Source organism: Marmota flaviventris, chromosome 13 (genome assembly GCF_047511675.1).
Source record: "Marmota flaviventris isolate mMarFla1 chromosome 13, mMarFla1.hap1, whole genome shotgun sequence".
Classification (NCBI taxonomy): Eukaryota; Metazoa; Chordata; class Mammalia; order Rodentia; family Sciuridae; genus Marmota; species Marmota flaviventris.
Window position 1 is genome coordinate 90,691,588 of NC_092510.1, and position 23,716 is coordinate 90,715,303.

Sequence of the window (23,716 nt, forward strand, 5' to 3'; positions counted from 1 at the left end):
TTTGTTCTTTAACATAGATATCACCAAGTTATGCTGTTTCCTTCTAAATATTTTCTTTGTATATTCAACATATTGCATCCATGTGTACCTTATTAAAAAATTTCACTGTGAAACATTATATATATTCTAGTGTGTGCATACACATGTTATATGCAAATACTATCCCATTTTTATTAGACACTTGAACTTGAACATCTGCAGATTTTGATATTTTCAGGGAGTTCTGGAAACAATCCTCCATGGATACCAATGGATGACTGTACAGTGAAAATCCATGTACCCACACACAGCTTAAGAAATAGAATATTTTCAAGACCTTCAAAGCCATCTGTGCATCCCCCACCCCTTCCAAAATTAAATTTACTTTTGTATCAATCAATTACTTGTTTTTATTTATAGTTTTCTTACGTATTTCTAAACAACATAGTATTCTATATCCCATTTTTGGTCCTTCTATACAAGAAATTATCTGTATATATTCACTGTGACTTGATTTTCTTGTTCAACATTGTGTTTTGGGGATTCATCCACATTGATATATATGTAATTCACACATTTTCCACTACTGCATAAAATTCTTTTCAAAGTATATGAATAGACTGCAGTCTAACTATTCTTCTACTGACAGACATCTGTGCTGTTTCCAATTATTTTACTCTGATAAATAATGCTGCAACCAAGATTTTTAAATATTGCTTTTGGTGTACTTACAAAAGAGTTTCTCTGAATTATACACCAGGAGTGAAACTTCATGCACATATTCAAATATTCAAATATCCCATTTTTCTTAACTTTCATTCTGTTTTTAATGATGCTTCCTAATATTTCTTAATAACTTTGCATTAGACTAAATCCCTATTGTCAAACACTTCGAATCTGCCTGCAGTTTTTGGAACTGTGTACATAATTCTGGAAAACAAAAATTTTGAGCAGAAGTCTCTGATTTTTAGGTTATTTTCTTATGAAGTATTCCCAGGAGTGCAATTTTAGATAGCGACCAATTTTCCAATTGTACCAATTCACATTCAGTGGGAGGATATTTTATTGCTGAAAAACATGAGGTAATCCCCATCCAAGTAACTGTTAATCCTTTGGGATCACAGATCCTTTGAGACTATGGTTAAATGCACAGACCTTCTCTTAAAAACAAAACAAAAAACAAAAACTCACAATTACATTCATAAACAAAACAACATGGGGCTGGGGTTGTGGCTCAATGGTAGTGTGCTTACCTAGCACCACATAGAAATAAATAAAATAAAGGTATTGTATCTAACTACAACTAAAAAATAATTTAAAAATACAATTTCAAGGGTTTCTTAGATATTTTGAATAAATAAGAAATATCCTTCTCTCAGTTCATTTTGTGTTGCTCTAACAAAATATATGAAGCCGGAATCTGTATAAGGAGTTTGCCAGGCTAATGACTCAGGAGGCTGAGGCAAGAGGATTTCAAATTAGAAGCTAGCCTGGTCAACTTAATAAAACCCTGTCTCAAAACAAAATTAAGGGTTGGGGGAGGCTGGGGATGTAGTTCAGTAGTAGAGCACTTGCTTAGCCCACACAGGGCTGTGTGTTCAACTACAGTACCACACACACAGAAAAGAAAAAAAAAAGAAGAGAAAAAAGAAAAAAAGAGAGAGATACAGGGAGAGAAAGAGAGAGACAGAGATATTACTATTTGGCTCATGGTTCTGGAGATTAAAGAGCAAGGTGCCAGCTCTGGTAAGGGCTGCATGGTGAATGGCATTCAAGAATGTCAAGTAGCATATGGAAGAAGGATTCAGGGAAGGTAAGGCTCACTTATAACAACTTGCTCTCGTGAGATTTCTTCTGAGATGAGAACATACTCCCATGAGAAAAGCATCAATCCATCCTCAGACCTAATCACCTCCCTTGAGGCCCCATCTCCGAAGGCTTCCACTACCTCAACACTGCCACACTGGGGACCAAGTCTCTAGCACATGACTCTGGGGGACAAACCACAGCAGTCCTACATGCTGCACATAAGATTTCTTATGATACTTCACCAAAAAAGTTCACAAACCAACTCTTTATTTGGTACCTTATCTTGCAAACCACCATTGAGTGAGCATCTACAATCCACAGCAATATTCCAGATGCCAGAGGCAGAAGAACAAATCCTCCTGGTTTCAAGGAATACAGAGTCTTCCATGCAAGATAGAAACCCAAAAGCATTGACAGTAAAATATATGCAGTTAGAAAGGTATTCATTAGCCAAAATGCAGGTACAATTAAGGATCAAAGAACTTTCCTTTATCAAAATGTTGTAAAAAAATGAATAAACACTCCCAAAGATGCTTTAAATAAAGGAAATAATACCAGCCAAAAGACTTCATATAACCTGGCATATATGGGAAATTTATCATGAGTTTAATATGATTGGATTAAAATGGTAGTGAATGTGGGCAGAGCTGAGGCTCCTCCTTATGTGGGGCACAGATTGAAGAAATAGTATTGGCACACAATTTTTGCAGTTGGTCTGACAACACAAAGGAAACCACAAAAGATTTCCTTCCAAACACTTCATTTATTACCCAAGTCAACTCTTATTACATACAAAGAAAATATTTTGCCTGTTTTTTTCTGCAACTGTCTAAAATGCAGTGTTCTATTCGGAATACAAGGTTTCAAACCAACTTATTAATATAATCTATAAACACATTTTAAAATTAATATTGTATGATGGCTTTCATTTTTGTAAGCAGAAGTATTAGAAAGCCTTACAATAATTAATACAATTTCCTTATAAAATTGCCTTGAAAAACTTATAGGTAAAACTATGATTTTAATATTCACTTAAAATGCTGATTTTCAACCTATTGATTAATGCTTCTCATATATCATCTCATGAAAATATTTTGCTGTTTGTAATTTAGCTAAATTTTTGAAACATAACTAAGCACAATGGTTACTTTGATGTTACTGATTTAATTATAATGGAACAAATGAAATGTGTTTAAACATATGCATCTTATATTCCTATGGAAAATGAATACAACTAATTTTGATAATACAGTCTAGTCAATGTCTTGATAGACTTTCATCAAAAGTATATTTAGATTCATATTTACTTTCTCTAGAAATTATCATTTGTTTAGAATTCTGCCATAGTTAATTCTGTTCCCTTAGGGTAGTTCCCAATTCAAGTGCATCGTAGAACTTACATGTATTAATATATAAAGTGTTATATAGTTACAAAATCTGTTTTCTCATGTGACTAGAAAGGAAAAAACAAGTTTTAAAATATAAATACCAACTGAGGTACAGTAAATTAAGTTTATAAAGCTCTCAGCAAAAAGAAATGCTTGACTTATTTTTTTCTTCTGTTTCAAAGTACTCCTTAGAGCTGGCTGTAGTGGCACATATGTGTAATCTCAGCAACAGAGGAGGCCATGGCAGGAGGATTGCAAGTTTGAGGCTAACCTCAGAAATTTAGCAAAACCTTGTCTCAAAATGAAATAAAAAGATCTGGGGATGTGGCTCTGTGGTAAAGGTTCCTGGGCTTAATCTTCAGTAAAACACACACACATGTACATTTGCCACAAAGCACCCTTAGATCTCTAGATGGCATGCCATTAAACATTGTTTAACTGTCAGAATAGAAGATCTTCAAGGGTACCTTAAAATAATAAAAAGGTGTAGTCTCATTATGATTAATCACCACAAAGAACATGGTTTATGTTCAGATTTCTACTAAAAAAAGGAAATTCCTCACAGATGTGGAAAAAAATCTGTATAAAAATTTCATAGAAATACCAATGGATTTAATTGGGGAAGAAAAGCACAAATACGAGTACATATTAATATGTATTTTCTTCTCAGGTGTTTGTTTATTTTAAGAAAGGGAATCTTCTTCATGTGGTACTTTTCTCCAAGTAGAAAACATTCTTTAAATATTCTTAACCACACAGACCTATATCAACTTTGACCAACAAAAGAGTAAAACAACAAATCTACAATAGGTACAAATTATATACATTTATTAATAATTTTAAATAACACTCTTGTATAAATTCTTTCATATATTCAAATCATACACAAATTTAGAAATGCATCATGAAGCCTAGTACAGCACATGAGTGAAACATGTTTTTAAAATTTGTGTTAGAATTGTAGTGACATAAATACAAGTTTAATGTTTCAGAAACATTCCCTAATTACTTGGGATGAAATTTAACTTGTTACAGAGTGCTTGTGCCTAGCATTAAAACTTGACTTAAATTCATTTTGCTTTTGGACTAATTTGAATCTGAGGCCCTGGGCTCACATTCTAGGCCTGCTGCTTTAGTTATTGCATATGCATAAGTAACAAGAAGGATTCCCCATTGCTTTGGAAAAAGCATCATTCAACCACCGATGTTTTAATGATTCATAACCTTTATAGTCCATTTGATCCTGTTTGACTTCTTCAGATGAATCAGTGTGTTCTTCCTGCTTTTCCCCTTGGCATAGTGACTGGCTCAGGATTGAAGAGAAATATATGTTAACCTTTCCTGACTCCCAGCACACATCAAACCCATTTTAGCTCCCAAACTCCTTACTCTCAAGATCAAAAGAAACCAAAGGTTCTTTGTGGATGAGGCCAGGAAGACTTTCTTAGCTCTAACTTCTCTGAACACTTTGCAAGAGAGCTTTCTTTGAGATGAGGAAATTCAACTCCTAACCACATAACCCAAAATAGGAGAACCAGTAGATACTAATTACAGGTGGTGTTATATTTACCAAAAAGTGTAGGACCAATGATGTAATAACCCAGTTCTAATTAAATCTTCCAAAAATAAGTACTGTTGCTTTAGCTCCTCATTTCCACAATAGCACAAGAAGGGCTAAATATCTTGAAGACAGTCAGCTGACCAAAATCAACTAGGAAGTCAGTGAGTACTTCTCTGATGGTCAATTATCCTGGGACTATTAAAGCTGGACAGTAGCCATATAATTCGAGGCTGATACAAACCCTGTTCAAAAATCTCTCTCTTCCCATTCCATATATCTGATTTGTTCTTATCTCTTAAAAATCCAGATCTCACTGGGAAAAGTTAAACACTGGGTCCATGGGACCTCAGGATAAATATGAGTTTTTTTTTAATTATCACTTTTTTCCTATAGTTGAAGAAATTCCATTAATAAGAGAGCCCTGGGAGGTAGAGTGGAGGGAGGGGGAAGTAAGGGAGGATGAAGACATACTTAACAATACTACCTAAAGTATCTAACTATCAGAAATGCATAAGGGCTTATTAAAATGAATTAATGAAGATAAAAGTATCACTTAATAGCCTCTGCCATTTCAACGTTGGTATTATCTTGTTGAAATAAAACAGCTCATTCCTAATCCCTAGAATTTTTATTCTTCTAAAGGACTGCTGGGATCCCATTGCTGGATGCCAGAGTTCGCGGGGATGCCTTCAGAGGAAGCAACAGTGTGCAGTGCTTCATTTCTTACCAACTTCCTAGTCTGACTTCAGTGGTAAAACAACTCATGATTGATTTGTATTTTGGAGCAAAATTATTTCCACAAGCAAAAATGCAGGTCACTAAAGAAAATTATTTAAAACACATATTAAGGCCTTAATATTTTTCCTTTGTGAAAAACTATGAACATGATCTAAGAGTTGCTAACAAGATAAACATTGTGATTCAATTTTTTGCAATATCTTTTAAGGTCTGTTTCAAGGAATCTATATGTGGCCAGAATCCTAACTGGTTAGTTTTGGCTCTTAGACTCCAACAGACACTCTTTCTTTCTTTATTGGATTAACTTCTGTTTAACACATTTATTTTTCACCAGCCTCAATCCTGACTTCCTTTGGCAGGAGGTGGGGTATCAGAGAAAGGCAGGTATGTCACTTTACATAATTCCTTAGAATTTCAGGACACAACCTCTACACTTATGCAGCAACTTCTGAGGAAACCAAGCTTCCCCTCCCTGCTTGAAGGGAGTAGATCACCTAAATGAAGCAGAAATGGCAGTTTTGTTTTCTTATCACTAATGTTGACTTCAGATAGTAATCTTCCTGTGTTCTTTCTAGAGTCCTTCCTAGATCTATGGCTCTGCATTGTACCTGGTAATGACAAAAAATTAGAAACATCCACAATAGGACTCTTCCTCCCAGCCTTCTTATGTGTGTGGCTAGGCAAATTTTTGCATCAATGTATAGTTGAAAGAACATGTGCTTCAGAGTTGGAAGTCTTCATTCCAAGCCTAATAATGACACACATTGAGGATCCTTGAATAAGACATTCAGCCCCTCTGTGCCTCAGTCTCCTCATTTAAACGTGGGTAGAATGATTACTTTCTCAGGGGCTATGGTAGGAACAAAGGGCACACACATGGAAAAGTGCTTTGTAAACTACAAAGATCAATAGAAATATGAAATAACTTTAATATAATATAATGTCTACTCTTGTGATCAATGGTCAAATATGCAGAATATCCTCAGGTTACCAGAAGCAGATTCTATGCCTACCTATCCTCTAGAACATCATTTCCAAACCCTGAGAACATTGTAGGGGTCTCCTATAAAAGGTAACAAATTCTAGGGTTTTATCTTAGAAAGTTAGTCAAAGGGGTCAACTTAGATTTCCTAGGTCTAAGAAGTCTTCATTTTTTTCTGTCTCATTGTTTGCTGTTCCTCCTGATAAATATCTGTATTTGACTTCTGGTCACCTTTCTTAGCTTGCTTAATCCACAATCTGTCAATATCATAATAAATGAGAGCAACAGTAGTTGGCCTCCAGGAGTTTAAAAAAAAATTCAACTACAGAGCTACCCTCTAACCAGACAATAAGATTATGGAAGAACTATAGCACTGCAAAGAGAGGGCAAATGAGTGATGGGCTATGTTCAATTATAAGAGTTTTTTTGTTTTGTTTTTTTGAGTGGAAGATATAAATAGTTCACAGGCATTAAAACCAGGGATCCCAAGTGAGATGATGGCTTTTCTTTTGAAAATCAAATATTTCTATCCTTTGGAAGACTAACTTTTACATTCAGGAAAAAATATTTCAATGAGAATGTTTTATATTAATCTATGTAAAACATATAGAATGGCTAGTGTCTAATTAGGTGAGTGTTTTGGAGAATGTAGCCTGTGTCCCAGCTTAACATTTATTGACTTCAAAATCTATTGCTTGAATCTATAGTAGGTCAAAGAGCATATAACTCTACTTTTAGGTTGAGAAAGGAAAGAAAGATTAGACACATTCAACCTCTTATAAATTTCAACAATGTCCAAAGAGGGACTAAAAATGACTAATGCTCACCAGAGTCCCAGCTCTAGCAATATTGCCATCTATTTTACAGTTTTTTAACCAATACCCATATTTTCTTTTTACAGTGCCATTAACTGCTGTACAAATAAATTCTAGATGATAAAATATGACATGAATTTTTTTTACAAATAGATACAAATACAATGTTGACCAGATATGCTACATTAACTATGTACACCTTATTTCTCTAGAGGCAGGAATATTCCTATTTTTAGACAATTTATCATTTACACAGAGCCCCTGAGGAGGACCATCAGCTTCCTGCTCCCCCAATGCTGCCTTCTGTTCTCTACCATTAGAAGCTCATCCTGTGCTTTAATCTCATCATTGAGTGAGAATCCTGGGAGGAAAAAAATCAAGCCCTTCTAAAGATCTTCTTGGGACTTTTCTGCCTTTATTCTAGAAACAATCAAGATTGTTTATTGTGATACAGCATAGACACCATCTTTTCCTCAATGATGTCTTTTAGGAGAGTAAAATCAAAATAATCCCTGGCCCTCCTTTAAAAAAAAATATGTTTCAGGAATGGAGATGAAGTCTTCTAGCAGTCCTTTCCTCCCTTCCCAACCATCATCCCCTGTTACTGTTGGCGAGGCGAACACTTCCCCAACAGTCTATTTGGAGGTCAAAGAGGATTTGGGCTGCACTATGGGGTTCAGCCTTTCCATACTCCCATGTGGTTTGGTACAAAAATATACTTTACTTCAGGTCCTTAATGAATCAATGCTTCAGATCTTCATGGCAATACTAAAAGCAATAGATAGGCTAAGCGCATTACAGATTTGTACCTGCAAATTTCAGATGCACTATTTGCCTTTGCTTTCTCAGCAAACTCTACCCAGGCTTTGTCTGGCTCAAGGGCTGATGCTGTTTTAGTAAGCATTGTAGTTTAACAATCCAGCTCCTTAGGCTTTGTAGTTACGCATGGGTGTCGTCAGGGTCAGCTGCCCATTGGGAGCCACTTCATTGCCATCGTCTTCCAACAGTCCCGACACATCTGCATTGGGAATGCTGTCGTGGTAGCTGCTAAAACTGATATTATCTTCTTTCAGCTCGATGGTCCAAAAGGGGGCATTGAGTTTCCGGTTTTGGTACTCGCGGTACATATATACAGCCCCGACAAATCCCATTAGCAGCACCACCACAATGATGATGACTGTCAAAATGATGATGTTAAATTGAGTCCATGATACATCAGCTAAAGCTGAAGTGCTATTTTCAGAAGAGCTTACTGAAAAGATAGTCTGCAGGGTTGTGGGGGTAAATGTACTATTTATAACAGGGGTGGGCACTGATGTGGTCAAAGAGGCATTGGAAACCAAAATGGTAGAACCTTCAGGTGTTGGAACAATAACTTCTGAAAATAAAAAACAGAGAATGAAATGTAAAAGACAAAATTATCTAGTTTCAAGAAACAATAAAAGAAATACACATGGGAGTGGAAGTGGATGTGGGATGTTGACATGGTACTTTGCTTTAAGATAATGCAAGTTAAAAATAATTTTTAAAGAAATACAGTGATAAGAATCAGAGTCTGGGAAGCTAACTTGTTACATTCCTGGCTATTCTCCAATATGTGTAATATCTCTATTAAAATCTTTGAGAAAATTCCAATGTTGGAGTTTTCTTTCTTTTTTTTTTTTTTAGTATTTATTTTTTAGAAGTAGTTGGACACAATACTTTAATTTTGTTTATTTATTTTTATGTGGTGCTGAGGATCGAACCCAGGGCCTCGCATGTGCTAGATAAGCGATTTACCTCTGAGCCACAATCCCAGCCCCAATGTTGGAGTTTTCTATCCTTCTTCACTTATGGATAGAATCCTATAAATTCCTGTAAAGGCAGTAAAGATGCCACTACTGAGTTCTAAATCACATGGTTAAAAGTGACAGAGATAGATAGCAATCATTTGACTTATAAGCCCAACATGTCTGATGGCATTTCATGAGGAAGGTAAAATTTCCTGAAACAAATATTTCCTTTAAATACACCTGAAAAACACAATTTAAGTGCTCAAATTTGATGTCCTCCAACAGAAAAAACAAGCTTCCTTTGATTCCAGGTGTGGTAATTCTTCCTTTGTGTAGCTTATAGCTATTTTATAATTAAGGTACTAGACTTTGTACTAGTGCAGCACAGCTTAGTGGAAGGATCCAAGGCTTTGGACTCAAACAAAATTATGTTGCTATAGATAAGTCAATTTTGTTTCTTTTCTTTTTCTTTCTTTCTTTCTTTTATTTTTTTTTTTTTTTTTTGTGATGCTGGGATTGAACCCAGGACCTCATACCTGCTAGGCCAGCCAGCATTCTACCCTTGAGCTACAACCCCAGCCTGATAGGACAATCTTTTTTAAAACCTCGGTTTCTCACCTGTTAAACGAGAGTAAGAATGTCACTTTACAGAATTCTTGGGCAGAATCAAATGAGATAATGCCCTATACAGCACTATCACAGTTAATGCTTACAGTACTTGGCACATAGATACTTACTAAAATTATTATTGTTGGTGTTATTATTATTCATTACCATAAGTCAGCCAGATAAATTTATCTGAAAAGGGGCAAAGCTTATATTACTTAATAACTTAAAATAAAAACACCAAAAAACTCCTATCCACTAATTAGGTATTCCTTGGTATGGATAAGGTATGAACAAGGTCTGCCTCCCAAATGGAAAAGAGAATTGAGTGACAAGGTCTCCAGTGATAGGGTTCAATCTGAGTCCTTCAGCCTTGATCACAAAAGTATAAGGATATCAAGAAAATGGCAGAAAATTTGTACCTGCCACAGACCAAGTGCGTGTCAACCTAGTATTCAGCATCTGTTAGAATAGTAGATTGGATTGTAGAACATGGTCTAATCGCTCAGTGTCCTAATAATCTCCAAATATCCCTAGCTCATCATGAATTTATAATCATTAATTGTTTCTAAATCTTTACTGAAATTCCCTATAAGAAATATTCTGCCATGTGAATAACTTAAAAAAAAAACCTAAAGAAATATTAATACTATTTCTCCCATCACACATGGAATAACTTAAGCCCAAAATTTGGACAGATGTTGAAATAAACTCTATTCTTAGCTGGAATTTCTAACCAGATGATAGGACCCTACTTGAAAAGACCTTTGATGATCGCTGAAAGTGATGAGAATAAAAGGAAGGAAAGGATAAAAGGAACGATAGGACTTTAAAATTATTAACATGAAAATAAAAGTAGATGAAGGGAAAATGTGAGAACACTTGGTCTCACTGTCGCAATGACTTTGTCTTGGTTCTCAAATTTCTGGAGTTGACTTTGGAACATCAGGAGAGAAGCAGGAAGAGAAGGAAACCTCTGTAGGCAAATATCTATAAAATTCTATTTCCAAAAATTCCTCTGGTGAGATTGGACGGTTTTAAAGCTAAAGGTAGAGGTTTTGAAATTTTCAGTGCTAGGCTTAGATATTAAAAATATAATCTTAGGTGAAGTTTTACCTTTCTTGATGCAATTTCTCTCGAGGTCTCGAACATAACCTTCTAGGCAGTTCTCACACCAAAACCCAGTGGTGTTGTGGAGGCAGTTGATGCATTCACCACTCTCGGGCTTGCAAATCTTTGGACTTTTATCTGGATCCACATGACCATGACACTGGCATGGTGTACAAATGCTGTCAGAATTGTAATAGCCATTTTCACATGTATTGCAGTTCGGGCCTGTATAACCATCTTTACACTGGACACATTTAGGTCCCAATTCATTCGATTCTAAAAGAGAACATCAAATTAATTTAATAAAATCTCAAGCTATAATTAAAAATACAAAATAACTTTTAGTCCTCAAATATATTTATAAAATCCTCCTTACTATTTCTTTTCAACATTAAGAGATATGCGGAATCAACTTACCAATCTAATTTATTTACTAGTTTTCCAGCTTAACATAGAAAAGATGGGACTGTCCTGAGAACCTATTCAGGTAGAATGAGAAGGTGAAAGAAAAATCCTTAAGTTGGGAGTCCAAATAATTGTGATGGTAGCTGTTCTGAAAAATGCCCAGTTTTTTTTCATTCCTTCTCTTTTTAGACATGAAAAATTGGAGAAATTATTGCTTTAATGAACATTTCTTCCATCTCTTCCCTACTTAAATTCTGGTATATTCCCATACCTCTAATTTTGGTCTTTTTCACTTGTCACCCTGTTCATTCTCCCAGGTGAGCGCATCCACTCACATGAATGACAATTCCAAAATGTGTATTTATAGTCCATTTCTCTGTCTAAAATTCCAAACAATATACTAACTTGTATGGCTGGATCCACAAACATTTCAAACTTAATATAAATTATTGTCCTTGACATCTTCCCTTCCTGAGTCCTATATTCTTCCAATGTTCAGTGAATGGTACCAACTTACATCATCTTTCCTCAGTCTTCCTCCCCAACTCCTACAAGCAGTTATTAATTCACATCAATCACGCCTCATTAAAATCTTTCCAATCTACTTATATCTCTCGCCAAATCCACTAAGGGATCTTAGTTTAGGCCTTCATCGTTTCTCACCTAGATTACTGCCACTACTTACTAAGGTGTCTCTTTAACGATGGGACACTTTATATTCTCTATGATCTTCCCCATAATACTGCACTGCATTTGTTTGTATGTTAGTTTCTCCATTAGAAACAGTGAGTTCTGAAAGCATGAAACTATCTGAATTGGCTGTCCTACCCTTAGTCCATAGTGTGAGTACAATATATGTTCTGGAACACATACATGCAGGTCAAATTGGACTGGTCAGGTCCCTATTCAGCTTTTTTCTTTGATTTCCCACTCAACTCTACATAAATACATTTCTAGATGTCCCAATCCTCATTCTTCAAGGCCCAGTTCAAATGTTACCTGCTTCATGAAGATTTTTCTATAGTCCCAGTAGGAAGTTATCCTCTCCCCTCTAAACTCTTATTAAATCTACATCTGACTACTCTCTGTCTGAGTTATGGCTATGTCCCTTTATATTCACTCCACATGTATTATTAACATTAACCAAACATTAGGAATGAAGATAAAATGGTTAAAAATATAGACATGATTTCTATATGATTTGTCTTTATGGACAGAAATCCTCTGTACCTGGAAAAGGCACAGAGAATTTCAAGCATATTGCTTTTGTAAGGCACCATCTTTCAAAAGAAAGTAAATTTAGTCAGCTATTCAACAATCATTTAAAAAGCAACTATCATAAGTAAAGTTCTGTGTTCAAAAGGAAAGTTACTCTATATGAGCCAAGGACCAATATAACTTAAATTCTTATTTATAATTCCTATAAAGTTCTAAAATCTTAAATTCTTGACACCTGTAACACATCAATATGCTTATAAAAATAAGAAAACCACTGTAGAATTCTGATATGATTGATGCAGGTCTAGGTGCTAATACATAATATTTTCATATTTCTAACTCTATAACAGTCCTAATTTATCCTAAAGGGGTTACTATATACTTACACAAATAATAATAATTAATAAGGTATGTTACCTAAATGTATAACCTTTTATAAAAAATTTCCTAATATTCATTCCCATGTTCAATGGAATACCCTTCCTTTTGTGTCCCATTATATTCTATAAATACATTTGCTACTTTTCATGCTATATCTATGTGCCTTCCTCTCTACTAGACGGCCAAATCTTTTATAACAAGGACCATATTTCACTTTTTAGATCTTGGTATCCCTTGTCTAATATGATGACAAGCATGTACCAGGTGCTCAATTACTATTTTGGAATCAGTGAAAGTATCTATATGACCTTTCTATGAGAAGAGGAGTAAATGTGCCAGTTCCCATTACCAGGTATGGCAGCTAATTTTCAAAATGGCACCTAGTGCTCCCTGCCTACAATTCACACTCTTGTGTAGTACCCTCCCACACTTGATAGGATAGACATATGAAACCAATCTCTGTTTCAGAGACTAAATTACAAAATGCATTGCAGCTTCCATCTTGTTCTCTTGGATCATTCACTCTTAGGGAAAGCCAGCTGTCATGCTGTAAAAACATTTAAGTAACTCTATAAAGAGGTCCACATGGTGAATAATAGGAGACTTTTGCCTCTGGCAAGCTACATGAGTAAGCCAACTTAAAAGCAGATACTACAGTCCCACTTAAGCTTTCAGATCACTGACTACAGCCCTGGATAACATCTTGATTATAACCGCATGAGAAATCTCAGGCCAACACAAACAATGACAGAAAAAGTTAAATAAATTGGATTTTCTTGAAATTAAAAATTTTTGTGCTAAAAAGAATATCATCAAGAAAGCAAAAAAAAAAATTAAATCATAGGATAAAATAAAATATCTACAAATCATACATCTTTAAAAAATTATTTTTAGTTGTAGATGGACACAATACCTTTATTTTATTTATTTGTTTTATGTGGTGCTGAGAATCGAACCTAGTGCTTCACACGTGCTAGGTAAGCGCAATACCACTGAGCAAACCCAGCCCTCATACATCTTTCTTTTTTAACATTTTTTTTTTCAGTGCTTATGTTTAAGCCCAGGGCCTTGGAATGCTAGGCAAGTGGTCTCCCCCATGCTGTCCTCAGCCCCTATAAACCATATCTCATAAGGGACTTGTATCTAAAACTCTTTTAACTCAATAATAAAAAGATAAACAATCCAATTTCAACATGAACAAAAGATAAATAGATATTTCTCTAAGGAAAATATGCAAATGGTCAGTAGGCACACAGTTATAAGAAAAGTGCAAATTAAAGCCACAATATAATAACATTTCCCATCCACTAGGATGGCTATAATTATAAAAAGACAATATTAAGTTTTGGTGAGGGTGTGGAGAACTTAGAACTCTCATAGAGTATTGGGGAAAAAGAGAATGTAAAATGGTGTACTCACTTTGGAAAATAATCTGATAATTCCTCACAGAGTTAAACAAAGTTAAGCTACTATATGATCCAGCAATTCCACTCCTGGTTATATACCAAAGAGAAATGGAGACACTTGTACACACAAAAACAAATGTTCACAACAGTATTATTTGTAATGGACAGAAAACAGAAACAACCCACATGTCCATCAACTGATGAATGGATAAGCATGATGTGTATATCCATAGAATGGCATAATATTTGTCAAACAAAAGGAATGAAGTGCCAGTATATGTTGCAACATGAATGAACTTTGAAAATACCCCATGTAAAAGAAGCCAAATACAAAAGGCCGCATATTGTAGATTCCATTTATATAAAACGTTCAGAATGGGCAAATCCACAAAGAAGAAAAATAGGTTAGTGGTTGCCTAAGGCTAGAGGAAATGAGAATGATTGCTAATGGTTATAGAATTGTTTGTTTTATTTTTTGAGATTTTTGATGGGAAGAGGTGATGACTGTGTTCCAAAAATGACTGTGATGATGGTTGCACAACATTGTGAATATACATTAAAAAACATTTAACTTTACATGTTGAATAAATTGTATGGAATGCAAATTATATCTCAATAAAGCTGCAATTTTAAAAGAAAGGCTGGGGAAGAAGAAAGGAAGGAAGAACCTAACCAGGTTTGTCCAGCTAGGCTGCTCTCAAACTCATAACAGAAAATATGGGAAATAATGAATATTTATTGTTTTAAAGCACTAAATCTTAGGGTAATTGGTTATAAAGCAATTGATAATTAATACACCAGGAATATATGGCATTAACTGTATTTGTAAATAACTGTATAAACATAATCAGCCCACATTATTAAGCACCTTGGAAGAACTAATTAGTAATTGTACCTTCAAATAGGTGAGCAAAAGTTGCTCAGTTCCTGTATTAACTAATTGTGACGGTTTTTAGATATTTTAAGTATCATTTCACATATATATTTGAGTTAGATTGTAAATTCCTAAAAAGGAAAATTTTGCTGCTTTTATAACTTCCTTCCACCTATATATCCAGAACTTGATTCATCGATGCAATTAATAATTATTAATAAAGAATTTGGGGGAGGATTTTTCTCTGAAATGAAGACTTACTTATAGTGCAAATGCCTGTAGATGTCACTGCTGAACAAGGACACCGAAGACATTCTTTAGTGGCATCAGGACTCTGATAAAATCCTTCTTTGCATTCTTCACAGTGAACCCCTTTGCTGTTTTCCTGGCAGTTTAAACAAGCACCTAAAAGAAACAAATTATTTTTAAGAGTTAAAGATTTACACTGAAAACATAACAATTTTCAAAAACCATGCCTGCAACAAAAAGACTGTAAGAATTAACCATGTTATTTCTGTTCTAGCCATGTCTATGAGTTCAGTGTCCCCCAGAGGGAAAGAATGGGTACATGATTAGAGTCACAATATTCCCATTGGTCAAATGAATGCATACTAAAAGGAGGCCAGCTATGTGCAAAGAAAAATAAAAACAATCTAAATATCAATTAACAGATAAAACTGTGGCATTTTCATAGTTTGGATACTATAGTTAAATAAGTGAACTACACCTAGATGCATGAACATGTAAATATCTTAAAAACAATACTGATTTTAAAAGGAAATTGTAGAATAATACATACAGAAGGAGAATACTTATTTTAAAAAAATTTTTAAACCACACTAAGCAATAACTAAGCAAATGGCTACATAATACTGCTAAGCCAGATTGATACATACAACATATGTGGTAAAAATTTAAAAGGTATACAGAAAGAGGTAAAGAGAATGCAGAATTTTATGCTGTGCTTGTTTCTGCCAAGGGAGAGAGAAAAATGGGACAAAGGAGCAAAACAAAGAAGACCTCAACTTTATTTGAAATCTCCTATTTTGAATATATAATCATATATACATATATGTGTAAATATGAAACAAAATGCTAAAATGTTAATATTTATGAATTTTGGGTATGGGAACATTGGTGTTTGTCATATTATTTTTCATAGGTTTTTATTTATATTTAATTGTTTGGCAGTGCTGGGGATTGAAACCAGGGACTCTCACATGTTAGGCAAATGCTCCATAGATGAGTGAAGTTTTATAATACTGCTCCTTTGGTACTCTATTAGTAAGGTTGCTGTACAGACACTAAAGCAACATAGCAACTGAAAACAGGGACAAGAAAGTGCAGTATAACACACATTCCCTTCTTTGCAGGCCACATATATTCAAAAGAACACTTAGAACTACTACCTCAGAAATAAGTTAGTAAATTTTACAAAGAAATCTAGGAAGATGATGGCATTTTACAAGATGAGCTAAAACAGTTCAATACTAATACTGTTCATAGTCTGATTTGTTTTCTTTTTCTTACTAGTGAAATATTTATTTTAAAAAGATAAGAGAATGGGGGCTGGGATGTGGCTCAAGCGGTAGCGCGCTCGCCTGGCATGCATGCGGCCCGGGTTCGATCCTCAGCACCACATACAAACAAAGATGTTGTGTCCGCCGAAAACTAAAAATAAATAAATAAATAAATATTAAAAAAAAAAAAGATAAGAGAATGAAGCTATGAAATAAAATGGCCTAATCACTGGAACAATATTTGAAAAGCCCCCAAAATGTTATTAATATGCATGTCAAATCTCAATTCTTAGGTGATTACAGAAGTCCCCCTAACTTCACCAACTTACTGGGAAAGAAATCTGTGATTTAAGTTTTACCTGTGATTTAAGTTGAACCTTGATGTAAATATTATCACTTTAAATCATATAATTTTTAAAGACCCATTAGTGTTAATGATATTTTTCACATATAGAATGAAACAGCATATAACTAATAAAGCAATAAGCACCGTAAGTATTAGTTTCCTTCCAGGCCTTTTTATGTCCTGATCCCTCTTTAGTCTTATACGTTGTGACAATTAAAAAAAAAAAAAAAAACAATTAAAAAATACATTCTAGGAAATGTGGATTTGGCTCTATAAAATGAAAGAATCTGAAATGTCAAAGTGTTGTACAGATTACAAAAGCCAAAACCTGCATTTTATGCAAAATCTGTCTACCTGATCTCCTTGTATTAAATATGTTCAATGAAAAGAAATTCTAAGAGAAAAAATTTTGACAAAGTGCTAAACTTTAAACTTTAATATAATATAAAAATACCTCAAAAGAGTTAAACAGTTCTGTAACAAAATTTGGACATTTGGGGTAAAATATAATTCAACAATAAGCTCTTTTTGTATGAAAGAAAAGGCCACGTTGCTATTCTTATTTTATATGTATATACTTTGAATACTTTGTTCCTACAAAGCTACTGGGCCCACATGCTTATTATTTTGGTGCTTTCTACCATTCTAGATAAGACCACAAGTCTTTGAAACTGTTGCAATATAATTTCACTATCTTAAGTCATTTACTTAATTTACTTTTACTTTAAAACAAAATAAAAGCCAACAAACAAACAACAACAACAACAACAAAAACCCAAAAGCCCTAAACAATAAGTATGCTATCTTAAAAGTAAAATGAAAGCAAATGTTAAGAGTAAAAATCATCAATTCTTAAATATCCTTCACATTTTTATTGTTTTAAAGACACCATGCACCTGGAGTACAGATATGGAAAAAGAAAATTATTAAAGACAGACCAGACATCATTACACTGGAACATTTATAACAGTTATGAGGGGCAACTGTCCTTTCAGTGGTTTTCCTGTCTCTGATTTTCAAATTGTCTCAAATACATGTGTCGTTTTGTTTTTATTTTCTTAATTTTTTCTCATTAGAAAAATCAATATGGTCACAAATATATAACATATAAATAAGTAAATGTTGCAAGAACTCAAAAACATCTCATATAGAAACTTGAAGGTGATTAATTTTTATAAAACAAAAATCATAACCTTTAAAATACACATGTAATAGAAACTAATAATGCAAATTTGCTTTTATAATTTGAACATAAGGTTGTAGATTAAAAAATAATAGCTCTGTTAGCACAAAAAGACGGGGACAGAGGCAAACCTCACAAATCAGCTCAGCGCTTTATTCAGGAACAAAGTTTCACACAGGAGCAGGGGATGCAGGGACGAAATGACACTATGGTGGGACGCACTTTCCTGGTGAAAAATGAGCCCCTGAACAAAGAAAGGGCCTGGGCTTATATAGGTTATTCTGAGAGATGGTCTAGCGAGATTATCAATTTTCTTTGGGCACCCAGGAATTTGGAGTTTGTTCTATGAATCAGTGAAGGGGTCAGTTTTAGTGCTTAGGAACTTGGGGTCTGTTTTATGGGGCAAAATGGGAGGGAGTCTAGGGTCAGTGGTCAGTTTCTGGGATATATCGTATTGGACCTAATGGAGGGCCTGGGGTCAGTGGTTGGTATCTGGAAAGGATTTGTTTATATAAGGATTAATGCTTCAGCCTCTTCCCAGAGACTGCCTTTCCATGTTTGATGGACACCTCTTCCTCAAGGTTTGTTTTATCACCAGGAAAGAATATATTGGGAAAGGATCAATGCTTTCAATGTATGGCTTTCTCACTCCTTTTCCCAAGTCTCACTACTTTTGGTGTTTGTCATTTTCCATACCTAATAAGCTCCTTTTCTACCTCCATTGTAGCATATATATTGTTGTTGTTGTTGGGCACAATACCTTTATTTTTATTTATTTATTTTTATGTGGTGCTGAGGATCGAACCCAGCGCCTTTGCAGGAGCTAGGCAAGCATTCTCTACTGCTAAGCCACAATCCCAGCCCCTCCACTGTAGCTTTTTAAAATAGCTTACAACTCCTCCAAGAGACAATGTAGCATAAGAAATATAATATGAAATTTAAGGTAGATCTGAGTTCTAATCCCATCTGATCCTTTCACCAGCTATGTGATCTGAAACAAACAGCTTCTCTGAGTTTCACTCTTCTAATCTGTAAAATGGGATAACTCTTTGGCTAATGATTTAATGTAATCTTAATAATTCAAAGGTGAAAGACTATTCTATAGTATATAATGTTTTCTTTTTACATCTCACTTTCCTCATCTATTAATTAAGAAAGCTGAACTAGATGTGATCTAAGTTTCCTTTAAATCTAAATGTTGAAGATATTTTTTTATGATAAATGACATAAAAATATGCTGAAGTTTAATGTTGTTCATTTTGCTCCACATAGAACCCACCCCTATATGTAATGATACTGCCTTAAAATGCACATTTTCTTTGCTGAAAGATGGTCAAAGTTTGGTTGAAGAAGAAAGGGAGGGGGAGGGCCAAGAGGAGGAAAGAAGGGGAAGAAGGAAGAGGAGGATGAGGAGGAATCAGAGGTGAAGGAAGAAAAGGGGGAGGAGGAGGAAAATAAGAATGAGGAATAATAATGAATGTTTCCTAAAGTGATTTCACATTCCTTGGCTAAGCATCTCAAAAATTTGGTAGGGGTAACCAAGAAAATAATTGGTCAAAGAAAGGAATGTAGGGCTCTTTTCCAACTAAATTTAAAGACAAAACTTTGAAAACATAAATTGTCACCTGTAAAAAGCCTTTTCCTTATTTCTTTTTTTTTAATTTTACTATTTCATAGTTTATACATAAGCCTGTCAGAAATTCAGCAATGTATTTTTGTTATGGCAAGAAATGTCTGATCCTCTCTATAGGACAGAAGGCAAACTTAAACCTGTCAAACCGAAAGAAGGCCAGAATGGCCTAATAAGTAAGAGAGTAACAGGAGATAAGGTTAGAAAGAGGATAAGGCTAAAAAATTATATTTTAAATCAAGTAGACCATGGAAAGAAGTTTGAATTTTATTCCAAGAGGGATGGCCATTAGAAGGCTTAAGCATGGGAATGTTATGGTCTTATTTTACATTTTAAAAAGATCATTCTAATTGTTACATAGAGACTGGGTCATGGGCAATTAAGGGTGGGGGGACAGGGAAACAGACAGGAGGCAGAAAGGCTAGATATGAGAATGTCAATGTAGTTCAAAGATGATAGTGGCTTGGACAAGAGTGACAGAACAAAGGTCAAGAACAGCAGAAGGACTTAGTGTATTCTGATGCTGACAAAACTCACTGATAGAATGGATTTTTGCAGTAAAAAAGACAGTAATCAAATATGACTCCCAGGTTTTGGAACTGAGCAATGGAGTAAATGACACCAGTTACTAAGATGCAGATCAGGCTTAGATTTCAGGGCAATTGAAACAGTTATTTTAGATGTGTTAGGTTTATAATACCAATTAAAGCATTCAAGTGAAGTGGTCTGTTGGATATTTAAGTGTGGGTATCAAGGGAGAAACGTAAATCTATATATAAGAATTATATATCTAATTTAAATTGAATCCAGGGAACTGAATGAGATCAGTAGGGAGAAAGTATAAATGGAGAAGGACAAATTTGTCAAGCTCTGAAGCATTATAGTGCTTAGAGAAGATCTAGCAAAGCTGATCGGAAAGGAAAAGCTAGTTACATCAGGAGAAAACCAGGAAAAGTATGATAGCCTGAAGTGAAGAACATCATGGAAGAGAAAGAGACAGTTGACTCGGTGAAGCTGCCCAGATCATTACTCACATGGGACGCTATGAATACATGGAGGCACTTTAAAAGAAGTGTACTATGTAAACACAAAGTTCTAGGTTAAAAAATTACATAGACCCTCTCCCACTTCCATTTTAAGAAAAATATGACCAATAAAGAAAAATCAGAAAAACACAGGAGTGGAAAAACAGCCAACCAAAGAAATCTCTCATTCAGGTTTTAAATATTTTCTTTGAAATCTTTCTTTGTTTATAGAGATTTGTGGTTTGTTATTTAAATAGTCTAATTATATATAGTACATGTCGTTTTATAACCTGCTTCTTTTACTTTCTCATGTTGCTACATATTATTCTTGACAATATTTTTTAGGAGTACCGGGGGTTCAACTTAGGGACATTTGACCACTGAGACACATCCCCAAGTCTATTTTGTACTTTATTTAGAGACAGGTCTCACTGAATTGCTTAGAGCTTTTTTTTTTTTTTTTTTTGCCAAGGCTGGCTTTGAACTCATGATCCTCTTGCCTCAGCCCCCCAAGCTGCTGGGATTACAGGCATGAGCCACAGCACCCAGATTCTTGACAATATTTTAATTATAACATAACAACAGTCACTGTTTACTGATTGCTTATGATAAACCTGGCATTCTATTAGGGCTGTACAAATGTATTGCATTTCATCTTCACAACAACCTATCAGGAAGATAATTCTCAAAATAGATTCCTGGAAGCAAAATTACTAGATCAAAGAAGTATTTTTTAAGATTTCTGATATCTACGTCAAATTGCTACCCATAATGTTCCCACTACATTTTACCACAAAAAGCACTTGGATAGTCCCTTCAATCTGAAGTTGTAAGGGTAGAGTAGGATTAAGGACTGTGAAATATAGTAAATGGCCACCAGAGGGCAGCTGTATCACAGTGCTGTTTTTTCAACAAATCCAATTTGAGGTAAAAAGAAAGACTCATTTTATACAAAGCTTGCAGTTTTAGATCAAGTATTTGCACTCTTTCATGTTGGATTCCTCTTTCATTATATTTCCAAAAGGGAAACCATTTATTTCTCTTATTACGAACTGCTTTTAGAAATCAACCATGAAAAGGATTTCTTTTGCCTTCAATTATTTTCAGAGCAAGCACAGGTTGGCATTTACTTAACAGTAAAGAAAGCTGCTTCATTGCTGCAAGGACAAATAAAAGCGAGAACCAGCAATGTACACTGCTTTCTGCTATTGTCAAATATCTACGGAGCAAGCAAAATTGATGAAGCACTCCTATTGTTACCCACTATTGAATCTCATCTCTTCCTGTGTAGGTTTTGCTACTTATTTGTTCACTATTCAACAAACATTCAGTGAGTACTTAACTATGTCAAGAACCATGCTAGAGATTGCATGTAGAATGTGGAACAAAACTGATATTGTTCTTGCCCTCTTGGAATTTAAGAATGCAGTGAGTCATATGCAACTCACAACCACAAATAATAAATATATAATAAAAAATTGTGATAAGTGCTAAGAAAATAAAGAATAAGTATATATGAGAATATACAATAGGGAAGTTTTCATTTAGCAGAGAGCATCAGGAATTGCCTTCTAATAAAGTGACCTTTCATTGAAGACCTGAAGGAGGATTATGACTTAATAAGGAAAGGGGGCCCAGGTAGAGGCAGATCAGAACAATCATTCTAGTCAGAGGAAAGATCATGTATAAGAACTCTGGGACAAGGGAAAACAGATTGTTTTAGAAATAAAAGCCAGTGTGCCTGCATCACAGAGAAAAGAAAAAGAACAGCACAAGACATTACTGGCAAGTAGACAGGGAACATCATATAAAAAGAAAAAAAATATAGCACAATTTCTTCTAAATCAATTTCCTTACATATGCTTCACTAGAGAGTACAGGATTAGAATTAAGAATGAGCTTTCAAAAGAGCTTTTTCCATGGTATTTTCAATTTCAAACATTTTGCTACTCTGTTCTCATCAAAATAATTGTAGTACTTGTCAGATTAGTGTGCTCTGATTTTTTGGTTGGTAGTAAAAATATTTTTAAGAAAGTGCTTCTAATCCTTACATCTAGGAAAATTGAAAATCAGAAGTTAATTGTCTTTAGTTTTTAACAGTGACTAAGTTTGCCTAAATGTGGTTTTCTTTGTTTTTATACTGTGTAGGGTTTGCTGAGCTTTCTGAATCTGTGGGCTGATGTCTTTCATCTGTTTGGAAAATTCTTGGTCATATTTTCAGATTCTGCTTTGATGCAACATCTCTTTCCTCCATTTCTGGGTCTCCCACTATTTTGTTAGACCTTTTGGCTGTGTCCCACATGTCTTTTCTGCTTTGTTCTTTTCATTATATTTTCTCTAAATACCTCAGTTTGGGTGTTTTTAATTGCACTGCATTTGGGCCTACAAACCTGTCTTCACTGTGTACAATCTGCATTTAAACACATGCAATGAGAGATTAATTTCAGATATTTTATTTTTCAGTTCTAGATTGTCCATTTGATTTTGCAGGGGAGATGATACTGGGGATTATATTCAGGTGCACTCAACCACTGAGCCACATCCCCAGCCCTATTTGAATTTTATTTAGAGACAGGGTCTCAGTGAGTTGCTTAGCACCTTGCCACTGCTCGGGCTGACTTTTAACTCAACTCACCATACTCCTGCCTCAGCCTCCCGGGCTGCTGGGATTACAGGTATGTAATACCGCACCTGGCATTTGATTTTTTTTTTTTTAAACAGAGTGTAATACTGAATTGAAATTTTACTCGTTTACACCCATTTTTTCTAACGTATCTTCTGTATTCATAAATATTAATTTTAGTTATTTTAAAGTTTTTGTATGGTAACTCTAAATCTGGATTATTTATGGTTCCTCTTCCATTATTTGTATTTTATCTTTATTTTAGTCACATTTTCCTGTCTCTACATTCTCTAGTACTTTTTTATCAGATGCCAAACATGGTATAAAAGAACCAAAGGGTCCTTC

At 34.6% G+C, this 23,716-nt stretch overlaps 1 protein-coding gene across 1 annotated transcript in view; it reads right to left on the reverse strand.

Annotated features, from left to right (window-relative positions):
- Positions 1–3,978: 3,978 nt before the first annotated feature.
- Positions 3,979–23,716, reverse strand: part of Megf9 (multiple EGF like domains 9) — a 101,980-nt gene continuing 82,242 nt past the window's right edge. Inside the window, exons 4-6 of the mRNA XM_027945276.2 lie at positions 15,306–15,449; positions 10,767–11,036; positions 3,979–8,650 (exon numbers count right to left, since the gene is read on the reverse strand). Of these exons, the coding sequence (XP_027801077.2) occupies positions 8,199–8,650; positions 10,767–11,036; positions 15,306–15,449 (866 nt within the window). The 3' untranslated portion in view covers positions 3,979–8,198. The remainder of the gene's footprint in view (positions 8,651–10,766; positions 11,037–15,305; positions 15,450–23,716) is intronic.